This window comes from Pyricularia oryzae, chromosome 2 (genome assembly GCF_000002495.2).
Source record: "Pyricularia oryzae 70-15 chromosome 2, whole genome shotgun sequence".
Taxonomy (NCBI): Eukaryota; Fungi; Ascomycota; class Sordariomycetes; order Magnaporthales; family Pyriculariaceae; genus Pyricularia; species Pyricularia oryzae.
Genome location: NC_017850.1, coordinates 1,166,963 through 1,180,607, shown reverse-complemented (window position 1 = coordinate 1,180,607; position 13,645 = coordinate 1,166,963). Strand labels below are relative to the sequence as shown.

The following is a 13,645-nucleotide window of genomic DNA, read 5'->3' as shown; positions in this document are numbered from 1 at the left end:
TTTTTCTCTCTGTTTACGACGTGGGGAGTGAGCCCAATGCATTGGAACGTGGGCCAGACCACCGAGCTCAGGGCATTGGTCCCACTATATAGTTGGTGGTTGGCCAATGGTGAAGGACCTGACCTTGAAGCTTGGCCAGATTTTTCTCTCATTTTTCTTTTTCGCCCTCACTCCGCCGCCACCTCGTGGATTTTGTTGGTGCACTCATTCATTCCCCTCTGCTGGACCTACTTCAATGTTCCAGACTTCCAACCGGCCGGGTCGTCTGTTTTCTGTTTTCAGTAATTAGTACCTTTGACATTATAGGTACGAAGAATGTGCCAAGCCAGTCGCGAGGCTGGCAAGACTTGACCCATCTGAACAACTCTGATTGAATGAATTTACTTCACCACCTTATCTACTGTATCTGTCTCAAGGAAAATTGGCCCCAGATGAGACGAAGCTTGTATAGGCTACCCACCTTACCTATAATCCATCTACCTCAGTTACCATGGAAGCCACCAAATTCTCGCTCTGCAGCCAGGTACCTTGGCTAGGTAACCATCATCCCAGGAACTTGGTATCATGAAATACGATCACGCATAACTCCAAACAAAGATCCTCATGGGCCGCCTCTACCTTTACAATCGAGACAGTTATGCACGCGCAGTATGATCAATTGGTTCTTGTTTCTTCTTCTTCTGTCCTTCCTTTATCTAACTTCAACCCAGGTAATGCCCTGACGGTGCTGGTGATATCGGCCTTTTGGCGTCGTGTCCCTTGGCTTTTAACTCCTCACGCGACTTGTCAAATCTTGCAGTCTGCAGGCATCAAGCCTGTCCGATCCACCTCGGTCCCCCAGAAGGGATAACTTTCATACAGTACCCACCAATCCATGCCCGAGCGGGTAAGGCATTGGTCAGGTCACTGACTCCTCAATTATTTTCACCAAAGCGGCCCACTGGATCGCCAATGTGATCACACTCTGCGGCAGTCGGGTGGTCATGAGCGCCATTTAGAGCTCCTCCTTAACTTCCCGCGTCGTCCTGTCATGGCTCTTCTGCTTGTAGTTGTCACCAGGCTTGGAGATCCTCCTCAGACGGTAGACTTTGGCGGAGTGGCTGGGCACCTTGACCTTGATCGCGCCCTTGGCTTCGACCTCCCCGATTTTCTCACCAAACAGCCTGGGGTCTTCATTCTCCAGACCTACTGCATACGGAGTCTCGGTGGCGTTGTACCAGTTGGCCTTCTTCAGGATGGCTGCCGTCTGGACGCGGTCATTGGCAGCATCGACAAGGGCTTGGGCTGTCTCTATAGGCATCTCGCTTGCCATAAGATCATGAATGGCCCACCCATACTTGACCTGGGGTGCCGAGCCTCCGGGGCCGTCGGCGACGAAGATGTCATTGAGACTGGCCGTCATCTCGACGTCGTTTCCGGCAGCGTTGAGGAGTATCACCACCTGGTCGCCATTCTGCAGTCTGCCGCTCCAGACGTGGCTCTCCTGGGCGCCAAACTCGTCGGGCTGGAGCTCACCGCCAACGGTCCTCTTTACGCGCAAAACGCTGCGGCCATGCGGATCCTGGCTCAAGGCAATAACGGCAGGATTGCTCACAATAGCCAGCGCCTCAGCCGGCATGCTGCGCAGGTCGTTGCCCAACATGAGCGGTGACTTGAGCGCAGCCCACATGGCAAAGTGAGCACGTTGCTCCTCACGTGTCATGCCGCCCTGGCCCACCTCCAGCATGTCGAGATCGCTCCACCCGCCAGGAATGCTCTTGTCGGCAAAGGGTGCAACCTTGTTCAGGATGAAGAGGACCGAGCAGTGCGTGCCTGGGGCAACGCAGAGAGGGTCGTGAGGATCGGTGCAGCTGCAGAGATCATCGGGCCGGGTAAAGCTGTCGTAGATGTCGCCGCTCATCCGCCACGAGTTGGCAATCGACATGCCCCAAGTGTGTACGTAATCCTCGCCCCAGTTGCAAAGATTCAGCTGAATCGGACGGCCCGTTGCGTTCAAGGCATCCGCCATGACCTTGAAGCGGTTGAATGTGGCGACGGGGGAGCCGATACGGCCCATGTTGTAGCAGTTGTCATACTTCAAAAAGTCGACGCCCCAAGACGCGAAGCTGTTTGCGTCGTCGACCTCATGATCTAGAGATCCCTCAAATCGTGCACATGTCATCTCTCCCGAAGTAGAGTACATGCCGAACTTGAGATTCTCCGAATGCAGGTCATCCGAGATGGCCTTCAGGCCCCGGGGGAATTTGTCGGCATTCGGCTGGAGCTTGCCGTTAGGGTCCCGTCCGTCTGGGTCCTGCCAGCAGTCGTCCAAGACGACGTGATCGTAACCGAGGTCTCGGAGGCCAAGGTTCACGACCGCTTCGCTGGTGCTCAGTAGAAGATGTTCTGACACATCACACCCAAAAGCATTCCAGTTGTTCTGAATGGGTTAGTCTCCGTTGGCTTCCCCGGGGTCATGGGTGATTTATGTCATGTTACACTACTTACCCAGCCCATGGGTGGTGTGATTGCCAACCCATTCTTGACAGCGCTTACCGGCAAGGCTGCCAAGAGGAGCGTGGCAGCCGCTGCTGCGTGGATGGTTGTGCGGCGTGAAGTCATGATATGTACGTCTCTTATATCACTGAAAGGAAGTAAGAAGATTTTGACTTTGTGGAAAGAACTTCTAACTTCAAACTTCTGACTTGAAAATGAAATAGTTTTTGTGCTTTTTTTTCCAACTACCTTATCTAATTGACTTTGCTAAAACCAGCAGACAAAAACCCCTCTGTTAGTGGAGCCGTGTAGCACTATCTATCGAGCGGTCAGTTCTCGGAGCAAGTGCGAAACCAACCTCCATCTCTTGGCGTCGAGAAAATATTGGATGTCACAAGCTGCTCTGGTCTAGGATATCTTGCCTGGGCATAAGCACCTGTGTGGAGTATACAACGGGATGCCTCTTGTCTTTCGCTCGGTTAGTTACCAGCCGGCTGGAACATCCTCACTCGATCGAGCTGAATGCTAGGGCGCACAGGATAGCACGTGAAAACAAGAAACTGGATTATAGGTAGTATGTGTGTCTGATTCCGGGATAACCTCCGCCTCCTACCCCGCTTCCGCCAAGAGGGCTTTCATGAAGTATTCGCCAGAAGCGAGCTCAATAGCAACAGGAGATGTGCGCGTGTCGGCCGACATTTTCTCCACAACTCTATGTCTGGGATAGCAAAGTGAGGAGAAGGACATTGGGGTGGAGATTTGGAGAAGGGCATTCAGGGTTCCGACTGGATCGAACAGGGCCGGGCCAAGCCGCTACACACTGGATTGGCTCTAGACATGGTTCTCGACTCATATCAGCGTCCCATTTTTCTGGCAACCTCCGAAATGAGAAACCCCGTGGGGCCTCCATTTCACCATGGGGTACCCGCACATCACGTTGGACCATCCATCGAATATCTGAGCAAGGAGAATACAGCCGATCTAGACATGCAACCCTGCAGAACGAAAAAGAAGAAGAGAAAAAAAAACACATGTGAACGTTTGTGTTGTATTGAGGACTGAAGAGATCCACCCCATTGCTTGGGGGGGAAATGCAACCCCATTGTGTGATGCTTGGACTCCAATGGTCAAAGGGGATATTAGTAGAGATGCCCGCCCGGTTCGAGCCTGCTGCGTGAACTTTTACCCTCCTCTCCACCATCACCACCTCTTGCTCCATTTTCCTCGGACAGAGAAAAGTCGACAACCGGTCCCCAAAAAGAATGGCAGCAGGCGAAAAGACCGACGTGCCCGTCGAGGCCACGGCCAGCCATGTGGCTGCCCCCAAGGGGTCTGAGGCTCATGGAGCCGGCGAGGCGTCTACAGCCTTGCAGATTGAGCGTGACATGAGCATGAGGGATACCTTTCGCTTCTGGCCCAAGGCTATCTTCTTCTCGTTCATGCTGTCGCTTGCTATCATCATGGAGGTTAGTAGTCATTTTCTCTTAGCAAACAAAAAAAAGGCCAAATCATTTGTGAATAGGGGGAAATGTGGAGACTAATTATTCATGAACCTGTTTGTTTTTACCAGGCCTATGACCTCAACCTCATGAGCAACTTCTACCCATTCCCGGCCTTCAAAAACAGATTCGGCGACGAAGTCGACCCCGATGGCGGCATGCTGGTTTCGGCCAGGTGGCAGACCATCATCAACAACGGTGTGCAGGCCGGTTCCATCATCGGTCTGCTGATCAACGGTTACGTGACCGAGTGGTTCGGCTACCGCAAGACCATGATCGGCGCCATGTTCTTCATGATCGGAGGCATCTTCATCCCCTTCTTCTCGACTGGGCTACCCATGTTCCTGGCTGGTGCCCTCGTGCAGGGTCTGCCGTGGGGTGTCTTCCAGACTCTGAGTGTCACGTACGCCGCCGACTTGTGCCCGACCAAGTTGAGGCAGTACATGACATCTTGTAAGTAGCGATGCACAACGAATCTCTGTTTTTATGAGTGGGCCGTCAGACTGATGCGTGATTCTAGACGTCAACATCTGCTGGGTCGTCGGAGGTATTCTGGCAAAGGGCATGCTCAAGGGTCTGATGCAGAGGACCGACCAGTGGGGATACAGAATCCGTAAGTTTTCCCTCCCTCATCTGCCAACACTGCCTACAGCACAAACTAATTTGTTTCCTTCAAAGCCTTTGCTCTGCAATGGATCTGGCCCGGCCCCATCATCATCGCCGCCATCTTCGTACCCGAGTCCCCGTGGTGGCTGATCCGCAAGGGCCGCTACGATGAGGCCAGAAAGGCCGTCGAGCGTCTCACCAGCCCCAGCAGCGGCGTGCACTTTGACCTTGACGCACACATGGAGATGATGAAGGCTACCAACCAGCTCGAGATGGAGATGTCCACCGGTGGCAACTTCTGGGACTGCTTCCGCGGTGTCGACCTTCGCCGTACTGAGATTGCTTGCGTGGTCTGGCTGACCCAAGCCTTCTGTGGTGTTCCTTTCATGTGAGTGTGCCCCTTTTTCGGTTGTTATATACATATATATAACCAGAGGACTCAGAGGAAGACAGAGAGCTAACTTCCCAACAGGTCTTATGGTATCCAGTTCCTCATCAACGCCGGAATGAGCCCCGACAACGCCTTCACCATGGGTCTTGTTGAGAACTGCATCGGCCTCATCGGATGCCTGCTCGCCTGGTGGATCATGAACTACGTCGGCCGTCGCTCTCTCTACCTCTACGGACTCAGCGCCATGTTTGTGATCCTGATGATTATCGGATTTATGGGCATCCCGACTGGCAAGGAGAACGAGGAGAGGCTCGGCTGGGGTATCGGCGCTTTGATCATCACGATGCTGTTCCTCTTCCAGCTCAGCGTCGGCCCGTCCTGCTACTGCCTTGTCGCCGAGATCCCCTCAACCCGCCTTCGAGTCAAGACCGTGGCACTTGCGCGTGCTACCTACAACCTCGCCGGCTTCATCACCAATGCATTGATGCCTCCCATGATTGGAAAGAATGATTGGGCATGGGGCGCAAAAGCCGCTTTCTTTTGGGCCGGTATCGACGTCATCTTTTTGTGTTGGGTGTTCTTCCGTCTGCCCGAGCCTTTTGGTTTGACGTATTCGGAAATCGACCTCCTTTTCGAGCACAAGGTCAGTGCGCGCGGGTTCTCTCAGGAGAAGGCCGACGCGCTCAAGCCAGAGCTGGACGAGCTGGCACGCAGGACAGAAAAGAATGTTCAGGAAGAACTCTGATTTATTTCATAGGAAGAATAACGTTGTTTTGGTAAAGATCATTTGACTGAGCTGGAGGCGGGTGTCGGGAGGGACATGTTGGAGGATAGGAGTGTGATACTTGCCCCCGGTCAAAGTTTGCAGGGCAGTTCTGTCCCCTGTCAAAGTCACTCGTTGATTACCCGTTCTATACTTTAGTTAAAGGGAGCAATTCAATAATCGCTACCTCTAACGTGTCGCTGTCACCATGCATACCTGTGATGACTTATACGCACGCGCCGGCCGAGTCTTTGTGACTGCTGTGACAGAACATCAACCAGATGTTACAGAAATTTAGTCAAAAACTGACAGCCCACCAAGAGCAATCAGTTGCTTTGTTTTATCCCGACTACCTTTACAGTCAAAACGATACGTCACTTGTATTCCAATTCCCATGTAGACACGACGGCTATTTAATGGAGACATCTCGTCTCTTATCCCAGATCCGCAACATCGTTAACAGCCTATCAACCATTATCACCCAGAAAAACTTCAAGCAACATGTCGTGTCAGTGCCAACAAACCACCAAGCCTCCAGGAGCGACCGCCTCCTCCGAGGACGCCACCAGAGCTGGCAACACCTCTGCTCCTACAAAAAGCACCGACGGGCTCGGGCCAGACGCCTCCGCAGATGCCAGGGAGGATTCTTCTCCTCCGCCCCAGCAGCCGCCACCGCAACAGCCACCATACTACTATCCGGGGTGGTATGAGTCCGAATCTGCACCCCGAAAACCTTAGGGCCTGAGATGCAAAGAGGGTCCAGGCTGAGCATGGAATCAAGAGCATAATTTGACGTGTCACATGGGCTTGTGTTGGTGGCCAGGGTGGTTGGAATAGGGTGGATAAGAAATGGTCCCCAATGTTTGTACTGCAAAAAGTAACCTCTTGTATTGGTAGAATGGAGCAATAAGAGTCTGTTTTCAGAAAACTCTGATGCAACTAGACCAGTTTATACTTCGTAAATGTCAGCCATTATTTTTCTTGGCCCAATTACCTACTTGGGGGCTGTTTGTTATCGGACTTGTCCAAGGGGCCCATAATAAACAGCCCCCAGGTACAAGCCCAGCTTGTCAGCCGAAGGCGAAATGGCCGCTGAGTTTTCTATTACAAAGTAAGCTCTAGTTCTAGTGGTGAACAAAAACAATAACGGGATGCAGGGTCGGTTAGGTGGATGGAGCTTGAACACATCAACTTGAGTGTTGTTGCATACCATAGTACAAATATGACACCAAGGTTTTGGCCTTACTGAGTGAGGTCCGCCCTATTATCGAAATTGGGGAAACCCAGGGAAGGTCCATGCATTTCAGGATAGAGGTTTTACTACGGTATGGTGGTAGGGGTACAAATCCCTACCATGGCACAGTTGCTTAATGGTGTGGGCCTTATAGGTATTTCCGGCTTTTGGTAATATTTTTTGCGAAAAAAAATTAAAAAATTCAGGTATTTGAAGCTCCCCGCGAATAGTTAAGTTGGTGAAGGCCCACGCATACTCGCATTGACGTACGGTGACAGGGGAGGGATTTTTTCGCACGATACCATAGTAAACCGCTGCAGCGATCAGATCGAATGCTGTTGCTGTCAGTCACGTGGTTGCGTTCTTCCGGTAGCGTCCATGGTCCTTCGTGGGGGCTGGTGGCGGTGCCATTCGGGGATTTTCCTAGGCTTTATCTTGTAGGCGCCTATGTACAGTTTTTGTTGCCTTGGTGGCCTAGTCCAGTCTAATTCCGGTTTACGTGCTAGTCGGGGCTATGGTACGAGCTATGACGGTTGCCTGTGTCAGTACTTGTGTTTTATGGATGATGAATTGATTGACAAAATTGCAATCTACAGGTTGAGGGCATAGCATGATAATATTTGACAATCCATCCAATAACAAACAGTCTCCAAATTCGCTGATCGTGATTCAGAATGGTGGGCACCTTTTTGCTGCGAGTTTCCCTGCCAAGCCTGCATTCCCTTTGCAAACCGTCATCAGGGGGGAAAAAAAAGCGAAAAAGGGGTTGACAACGGTCCAAAGTTTCCCTGTATAAGTTATTAGACTAACAAGACTGACATCCATAACTCATACATATGTCAAATCCCGTTGTCCGAAACCTTGAGTGGTTAGGTATCTAGGTAGGTATGTCAAGATACGATTCATTGTTTCTCATTGGCGACAAACCGTACCGACTGGACGTCTGACAGGTCCCAGTTGGGGCCAGGCAACCGCAAAATAGAAGTGCTAATAATTTAGTGAGGAGTTGCTGATTGATAGTGGGGTCCAGACTAATTAATTCCAGGTGCAAACACGGCCAAAAGTACCTTGCGCAGTAGTCAATACCCGTCAGAAACTCAGGATAAGCGCTTGACAACCTATGTAATCCAACCACCCCACTGAAGACCTCCTAAAATGTGTGCGTTAGTATATTACGCAGTATTCCCTCTTTCTTTACCGCCCGCGTGCGTACGTACTTTGGCTTCGCTTCGCTCGCCTTGCCAGGGCTGCAAGGGGAAGACAAAATAAAAGAATCGCAAATCAACCAAAACTCGCCAAAGTTGCCAAAGTTAGGTAGCTTATGCCAAACGTCAGCAGTACCCCTGCGCTCTTGGCCACCGAACGCAAACCCTCATTCGTTCAATTTGCTGTGCCGTTGATCAATTCGGAGCCACCTTCCCCACCCGCACCCACCTTGTCACCTTGGGGCGCTGCACGACACGACTGCGGGCATCGCCTCGTTCTCTGCCATCTTTTCTGCTCCGTTCCGGGCGGGCTTGTCTGGGGACAAATCCAAGTCCAGTTCGAGTGCTGCGCTACGGTGTGTGTGCTGCTTGCTGCGGATGAGTTGAGCCTTGCCGCCTTTGATACGGCAGGTCAGCTCAGGTTGTCTTTTATTTTTTTATTATTCTTGTTTATCCTCATTGAACCCTCGTTCTTCACTTTCGTACTCATTGCCTCACTTTTGAACCCCTTTTACAGTTTCTTTTTGTCCTGGTTTTGCTGCATTTCTCTACGTCTAGCCTCTAATTTTCTTGTTGCTCTTGTGCCTCTCTTGCGTTGCTGCCCAGCCTGTCACCCACGATAATTCCGCTATTGCCTAGTACACACACGCACACACAGCTTACCGAACCTACCACGCTCGCTCGCGTCTTCAAGGCAAACACTGCCTCAACGGGCCACCGCAGATCCGACCAGTTCGCCTACGTTTGTCGTCGGGACCGATTCCTTCATATCAGACACCTGCGCTTGTACTGCCTATGATGCAAAATAGTCAACCAATTCAATCCTGATCCATTCTCTTCGTCTCTTGTTCAACAGCTCCCTTGCTTAGTCGCCCCCGGCGCTTCCTGCAAGGAATACATACCATCACAACCGCGCTTGTATTTGGAAGAATCACCAACACACACATAAATATTACCAGCCACAAAATGCTGTTAAGAATACCCAGGAGTCTTTCAGCCATATCTGACCGAGACTTTCCCAGCGATCCAGTCGCCGCACCAGGGAAGATGCATATCAAAAGGGCGCAAGCAAACCAAGACGACCATAGTCTCAATGGTTCAACTGCATATGTATGCTAATATCCCTACAACTATCCGCGATTGGTCGTAAATCGCCATGTAGCTTTGCTGACCTAGAAAAACAATGATTTCTTGTAGATTGTTGCGGCAATCATCTGCGGCATTGTTGTGCTGGGCGTATTATGGATCCTCATCCGAAGTGTGCGCGCAAGACACCCCGAGCCAAAATACATCCCGACTCCGTTCCTAAAAGGTTTATGGACCCGATGGACGCCCTCGAATTTGAACTACCAGCGGCCCGCCGCAGGAAGCGATAATAGATGGGGAGGTGCATCGCGCAACGGATCACCCACAGCCGGCGGCAATACGAACAGTCAGGATAGTAGAGAGCCGATGCGGTCATCTCCCGGAGCCACTGCGGCTGTCGACCGTCATGCCTCGGTGAGGTCGATCATGACCCTACCGGCGTACCGAACCAAGGCCAATGATGGAGAGGAGGTGCTGGGAGTGGCGGGCGAGCGTGACGGCATCGACGTGGTGGTAGAGATGCCTACAGCCGAGCAGGAAGAGGCCATGCGAGACGAAGAGATGGATGCCCTCTTCCAGATCCGCCAGGCGAGGCGGCGGCAACTAGCGGAGCGCGAGGAGAGGTATGCCCGTCGCGAACAGGCTCGCAACGCCAACGACGCAGTGGCCATGCGCGCTATCCGCCACGAGCAACGGGAAGCCCGGGCCCAGAACACGGAGGAGATCGAGGCGCTGCGTGTAATACAGGAGCAAACCAAACTGGCCCGTCAGCGCGCCGTAAGCGCTGTCAGCTATGCCGGCATTGGCGAGGTGCGACACGACGGAACCAGAGCCCGCGCCAACAGCCACGAGAGCGAACGCACCGGACTGCTGAGTGACGCCGCCAGCATCGCAGTATCATCCCGACCCCCCACGAGCCTCTCCGCCCGCACGCTCTCTTCACAGGGGAGGCAGCGGAGCGGCTCAGAGCTCAGCATCGACACGGCTCGCAGCCGACCTGTGTCGCCTGGGTTCCCAACTGGAGGTTCCACGATATCGCGTGCATCGTCTCGTTCGGTGACCCCCACAGTAACCCCACGCCGCATGTCGCATGCCGGCTCGAGTCCGGAGCTGATCGACGCAGCAGAGGCGGACCTTGGCGAGGGGGGTACCTTGCCTCCGGATTATGAAGAGATAAACATCTCCGACGGTGCCTCCGCTTCGGTGCACAGTCTACCCTCGGGACGTAACACACCACTCCACGAGCCGCCCCCAGAATATACCGGTCCGGTCCGAAATCCGGACTACCACCGCATGTCACGACACGTGGCTGACCTCCTGGCGTCGAGGGGACCCGGCTCGACGCACAGCAGCCCGGACCTGGCATCAAATGGGCGTGGAAGCGGGAGCCCAAATAACAGCAACCGCAGCACGCCGCAGCTGCCCAGCATAAATCTGCAATCCGTGCCTCAGATCGTCATCGAGCCTTCAACGGCAACATCGCCCCGCCGTCAATTCTGAGGATCTGCCGCGTGGAACAAAACAATATAATCCTTGAAAGACTCTGAGCCGAGACACGAAAGAATGTATAGCTGGCTACCCATCTTTTGTATAAAATCCAAGCCTTGAAAAAAAGGGCCAACGGAAGTGTAAAAATATAACGCAGGCGGTGGGGACGGGAAAGGAATGGGGGGTGGTTGCGGTGCTATAACGAGGAATGAAAGGCATGCGGGATGGTCCACGATTCCTTCCATTGCTTCGTGTTATGGGGAACAGTCTGGGCGGCTATTATTGGATCTATTTTGGGGCGTCTCTTAATGTTGTTATAGCCATACAAGCATGTGAGGATGGTATTAAGGAGAGTAGCGAACAGGAAATAAACACACGAGTACAATTTTTGCATCTGGCAGGATCACATCAAAACAAGAGCCATAGAAAAGTCGACATCGTTTCCAGACCAGTTCTAGTTCTAGTTCTAGGTAGATTTAGGCCCAAGTCTGGTTCTAGGTATAACTAAAACACTGCTAGAATAGTCCCAGCTGGAAATAGCGCTAACAAGGAACACTTGAGGTCCGGCTTTCCGGGGGCTTTCCGGGTTGCAAAGAAACATGATTGTCGTGTCTTGTTAAAAACATACTATACTGATAATTTCCCCGCTACTAAAATTACTACTGCTCGCTAGCCAACCCTTACAGCGATCCTACAGCAAAGTCTGCTTGCAGCGAACGGACCACACGAGACAAAGCCCTCACCCGATTGTCTATCCAAACTTCTTCTCAAACTTCTTAAACATGCCCGTGACGCCCTTTTCCAACCGGTAGGCGCTGCTTTCCAGCTTCCTGGTTTCCCTGTCCGACTTGAATTTGGTCTTGTGCTCCATCTCGCCCTCGTCGGGCCGGTAGGCCTGCTGATGGATCGAGTAGTCCATCGGAACCATGCCCGCCGTGGCCTTGGACGTGAGCGGGGCCGACGCCGGCGGCGGCGGTGGAGGAGGCAACCCGGGCGTGCCCGGAGCGGGAGGTGTCGGGTTCTGGGTCTGCGGCAGGGACGGGTGGCTCATTTGCTGATTCGGCGGGAAGCCCGGGCTGCCCGGGAACGCGGATCCGTAGGGGCTGGCTAGGGGGGTCCCGAAGGACTGCACCGGCACGGTGTGTGCCCTAGACAGGCCCGGGTGAGGGTGTTGGCCGAAGCCGGCGGGAGCCATGCCGGGACTGGAGACGCCCTGCGGTTGAGGTGGGCCGGGGAAACTGGGTGCGCCGGGGACCTGTCCAAATTGAGGGGGTGGGATGGCCGGGCTCAGCGGGCCCGACATGCCGCTCGGCGCCAGCCCTGGGGAGAACGGGGTGCCGGCGTCATAGGCAAGGGTCTGCTGCAGGGGGTTGAGCCCTCCGTCGGGCGGCGGCGGCGTCTTTTCCCTGTGGCGTATGGCTTCGGGCGCCGCTGGTGCCGCCGGGTTGTAAGCCATCGGGGCAAAGTTCTGGGGCGGAGGGGGAGGCGGGAGCGACGATGACGACGGCGGGTTGTCGCTGTTGGCGCCGGAAACGGCCGACATGGGCGGCGGGGCAAAGGACAACGCGCCGCCGCTGGCGCCGCTTCCTGCGCGCTCCGTGCCAGCCTCGGTGGAGATGGCGGCATTCTCCAGCTTCTGCACCAAGCCGCTTGTGTCCGCTGCCGACGGCGGCGGCTGGAACTGACGGGGTGGGGGTGCGGGCTCGTCGAGGACCTCGACCTGCTGTTGTGGCAGCACGCGGCGGACGCCGTTGACGAACTGCAAGGCGTCGGCCTGCGTCCAAAAGTATACGTCCAGCGAGTGAAGCTTGTAGTGGTACTTTGTCTCGTTGCGCGGGTCGTACCACGGCAGGTGCCACTCTTCGTGGTTCGGCACGTGGCCTATCGTCATGCCGACTACACACTGCTGCTTGTAAGAGTACCGAACTTGTACACTGTCGAGAACTGCATAACAACGCCCGGGGTTTGTTAATATGCGACACGCAGATCGGGGGTAGCATTTCACGTAGGCACCACAGCCTTACCACCATCAAAGGCATCTTGGGCCTCGGTCCCCGGGTGGTTTGCTATTTCGATCCGCGCGCGTCTCTCGGCTGCGTTCTCAAAGAGGTAGACATATGATCCCTTGTCGAAGCGATGGTGAGGAGGATCTGTGGATGGTGAGCCGTAGAAATAGTGCACGTCGCCGAACCTGACATTGCAAGATCAGCTTTGGGGAAGCCCTTGGGTAATGGGCCAGCATAGGCCAGCATAGGCCAGCAGATGGATAACAAATTGCCTAGCGGAGAGGGGTTCTCTCGGTCTTCTGCTTGATCCGAGTTATTCGCTAAAATATCACTTACAACGTCGCAACGTTTTCCTCTCCTGGCCGGCAAGCCATTGCGCCACTTGGTGCTGAGGTAGCGAACTGCCCCGAAAACTAGTGTATATGTAGGTCGGCGAGAGGTAATAATGCGGATAGCTCTGGCAATGCGCCTCGGTAGGTATCCGGGTCGCTAGTCTTCCTTTTCAGTCAAAAGCAGCTGAGAATAAACAAACTTGCTACTTGCAAGACAACGAACAAAAAGTCCTGTCGCAAAACTACAGGAGCGCAAAGTAGAAGAGGGGCGCCGACAAAGGAACAAAAATGAATGGCAAACAACCTCCCGGGACCGGTTATTTATTTTGTAACCCCAAAGGCATGCTACTACCCTGGATGCTGCGGCATATCAGCACTAGCTGCTACCACTGCAACGGCATCGGGGGACGGGGACTCGCCCATGTGATGACTGTACGAGGGCCAATCTTCCGTGTCTGACAGTCCTGTATGGAACGGGAAGCAAGTCAAAAGATGGACGTATGGAGGGGAAAATCGTCACACCATGCAAGCCAAGTGGTTTACTGGGCGCTTAAAAGCCC

At 53.6% G+C, this 13,645-nt stretch overlaps 5 protein-coding genes across 5 annotated transcripts; 3 read left to right on the top strand and 2 right to left on the bottom strand.

The window, feature by feature from the left end:
• The first annotated feature begins 183 nt into the window (after positions 1 to 183).
• MGG_04657 (general alpha-glucoside permease) lies at positions 184 to 6,086 on the top strand. The gene is made up of 6 exons (XM_003713604.1): positions 184 to 648; positions 711 to 3,941; positions 4,046 to 4,427; positions 4,495 to 4,587; positions 4,653 to 4,968; positions 5,053 to 6,086. Exons 2-6 carry the CDS (start codon positions 3,738 to 3,740, stop codon positions 5,714 to 5,716), a joined length of 1,659 nt encoding a protein of 552 aa, XP_003713652.1. The 5' UTR covers positions 184 to 648; positions 711 to 3,737; the 3' UTR covers positions 5,717 to 6,086.
• Positions 600 to 2,713, bottom strand: MGG_11374 (alpha-galactosidase). Its single transcript, XM_003713605.1, has 2 exons — positions 2,488 to 2,713; positions 600 to 2,419 (listed from the first exon to the last, which is right to left on the bottom strand). The coding sequence occupies exons 1-2, from the start codon at positions 2,599 to 2,601 to the stop codon at positions 995 to 997; spliced, it is 1,539 nt and encodes a 512-aa protein (XP_003713653.1). The 5' UTR covers positions 2,602 to 2,713; the 3' UTR covers positions 600 to 994.
• An 80-nt stretch (positions 6,087 to 6,166) lies between the features above and the next one.
• On the top strand, positions 6,167 to 6,472 carry MGG_15551 (uncharacterized protein; the record flags this gene model as incomplete). The annotated part of the gene is made up of 1 exon (XM_003713603.1): positions 6,167 to 6,472. Exon 1 carries the CDS (start codon positions 6,236 to 6,238, stop codon positions 6,470 to 6,472), a length of 237 nt encoding a protein of 78 aa, XP_003713651.1. The 5' UTR covers positions 6,167 to 6,235.
• A 2,001-nt stretch (positions 6,473 to 8,473) lies between these two features.
• MGG_04656 (uncharacterized protein) lies at positions 8,474 to 11,314 on the top strand. Its single transcript, XM_003713602.1, has 2 exons — positions 8,474 to 9,283; positions 9,371 to 11,314. Exons 1-2 carry the CDS (start codon positions 9,140 to 9,142, stop codon positions 10,757 to 10,759), a joined length of 1,533 nt encoding a protein of 510 aa, XP_003713650.1. The 5' UTR covers positions 8,474 to 9,139; the 3' UTR covers positions 10,760 to 11,314.
• On the bottom strand, positions 11,168 to 13,570 carry MGG_04655 (uncharacterized protein). Its single transcript, XM_003713601.1, has 3 exons — positions 13,090 to 13,570; positions 12,772 to 12,938; positions 11,168 to 12,691 (listed from the first exon to the last, which is right to left on the bottom strand). Exons 1-3 carry the CDS (start codon positions 13,125 to 13,127, stop codon positions 11,499 to 11,501), a joined length of 1,398 nt encoding a protein of 465 aa, XP_003713649.1. The 5' UTR covers positions 13,128 to 13,570; the 3' UTR covers positions 11,168 to 11,498.
• Positions 13,571 to 13,645: the final 75 nt, after the last annotated feature.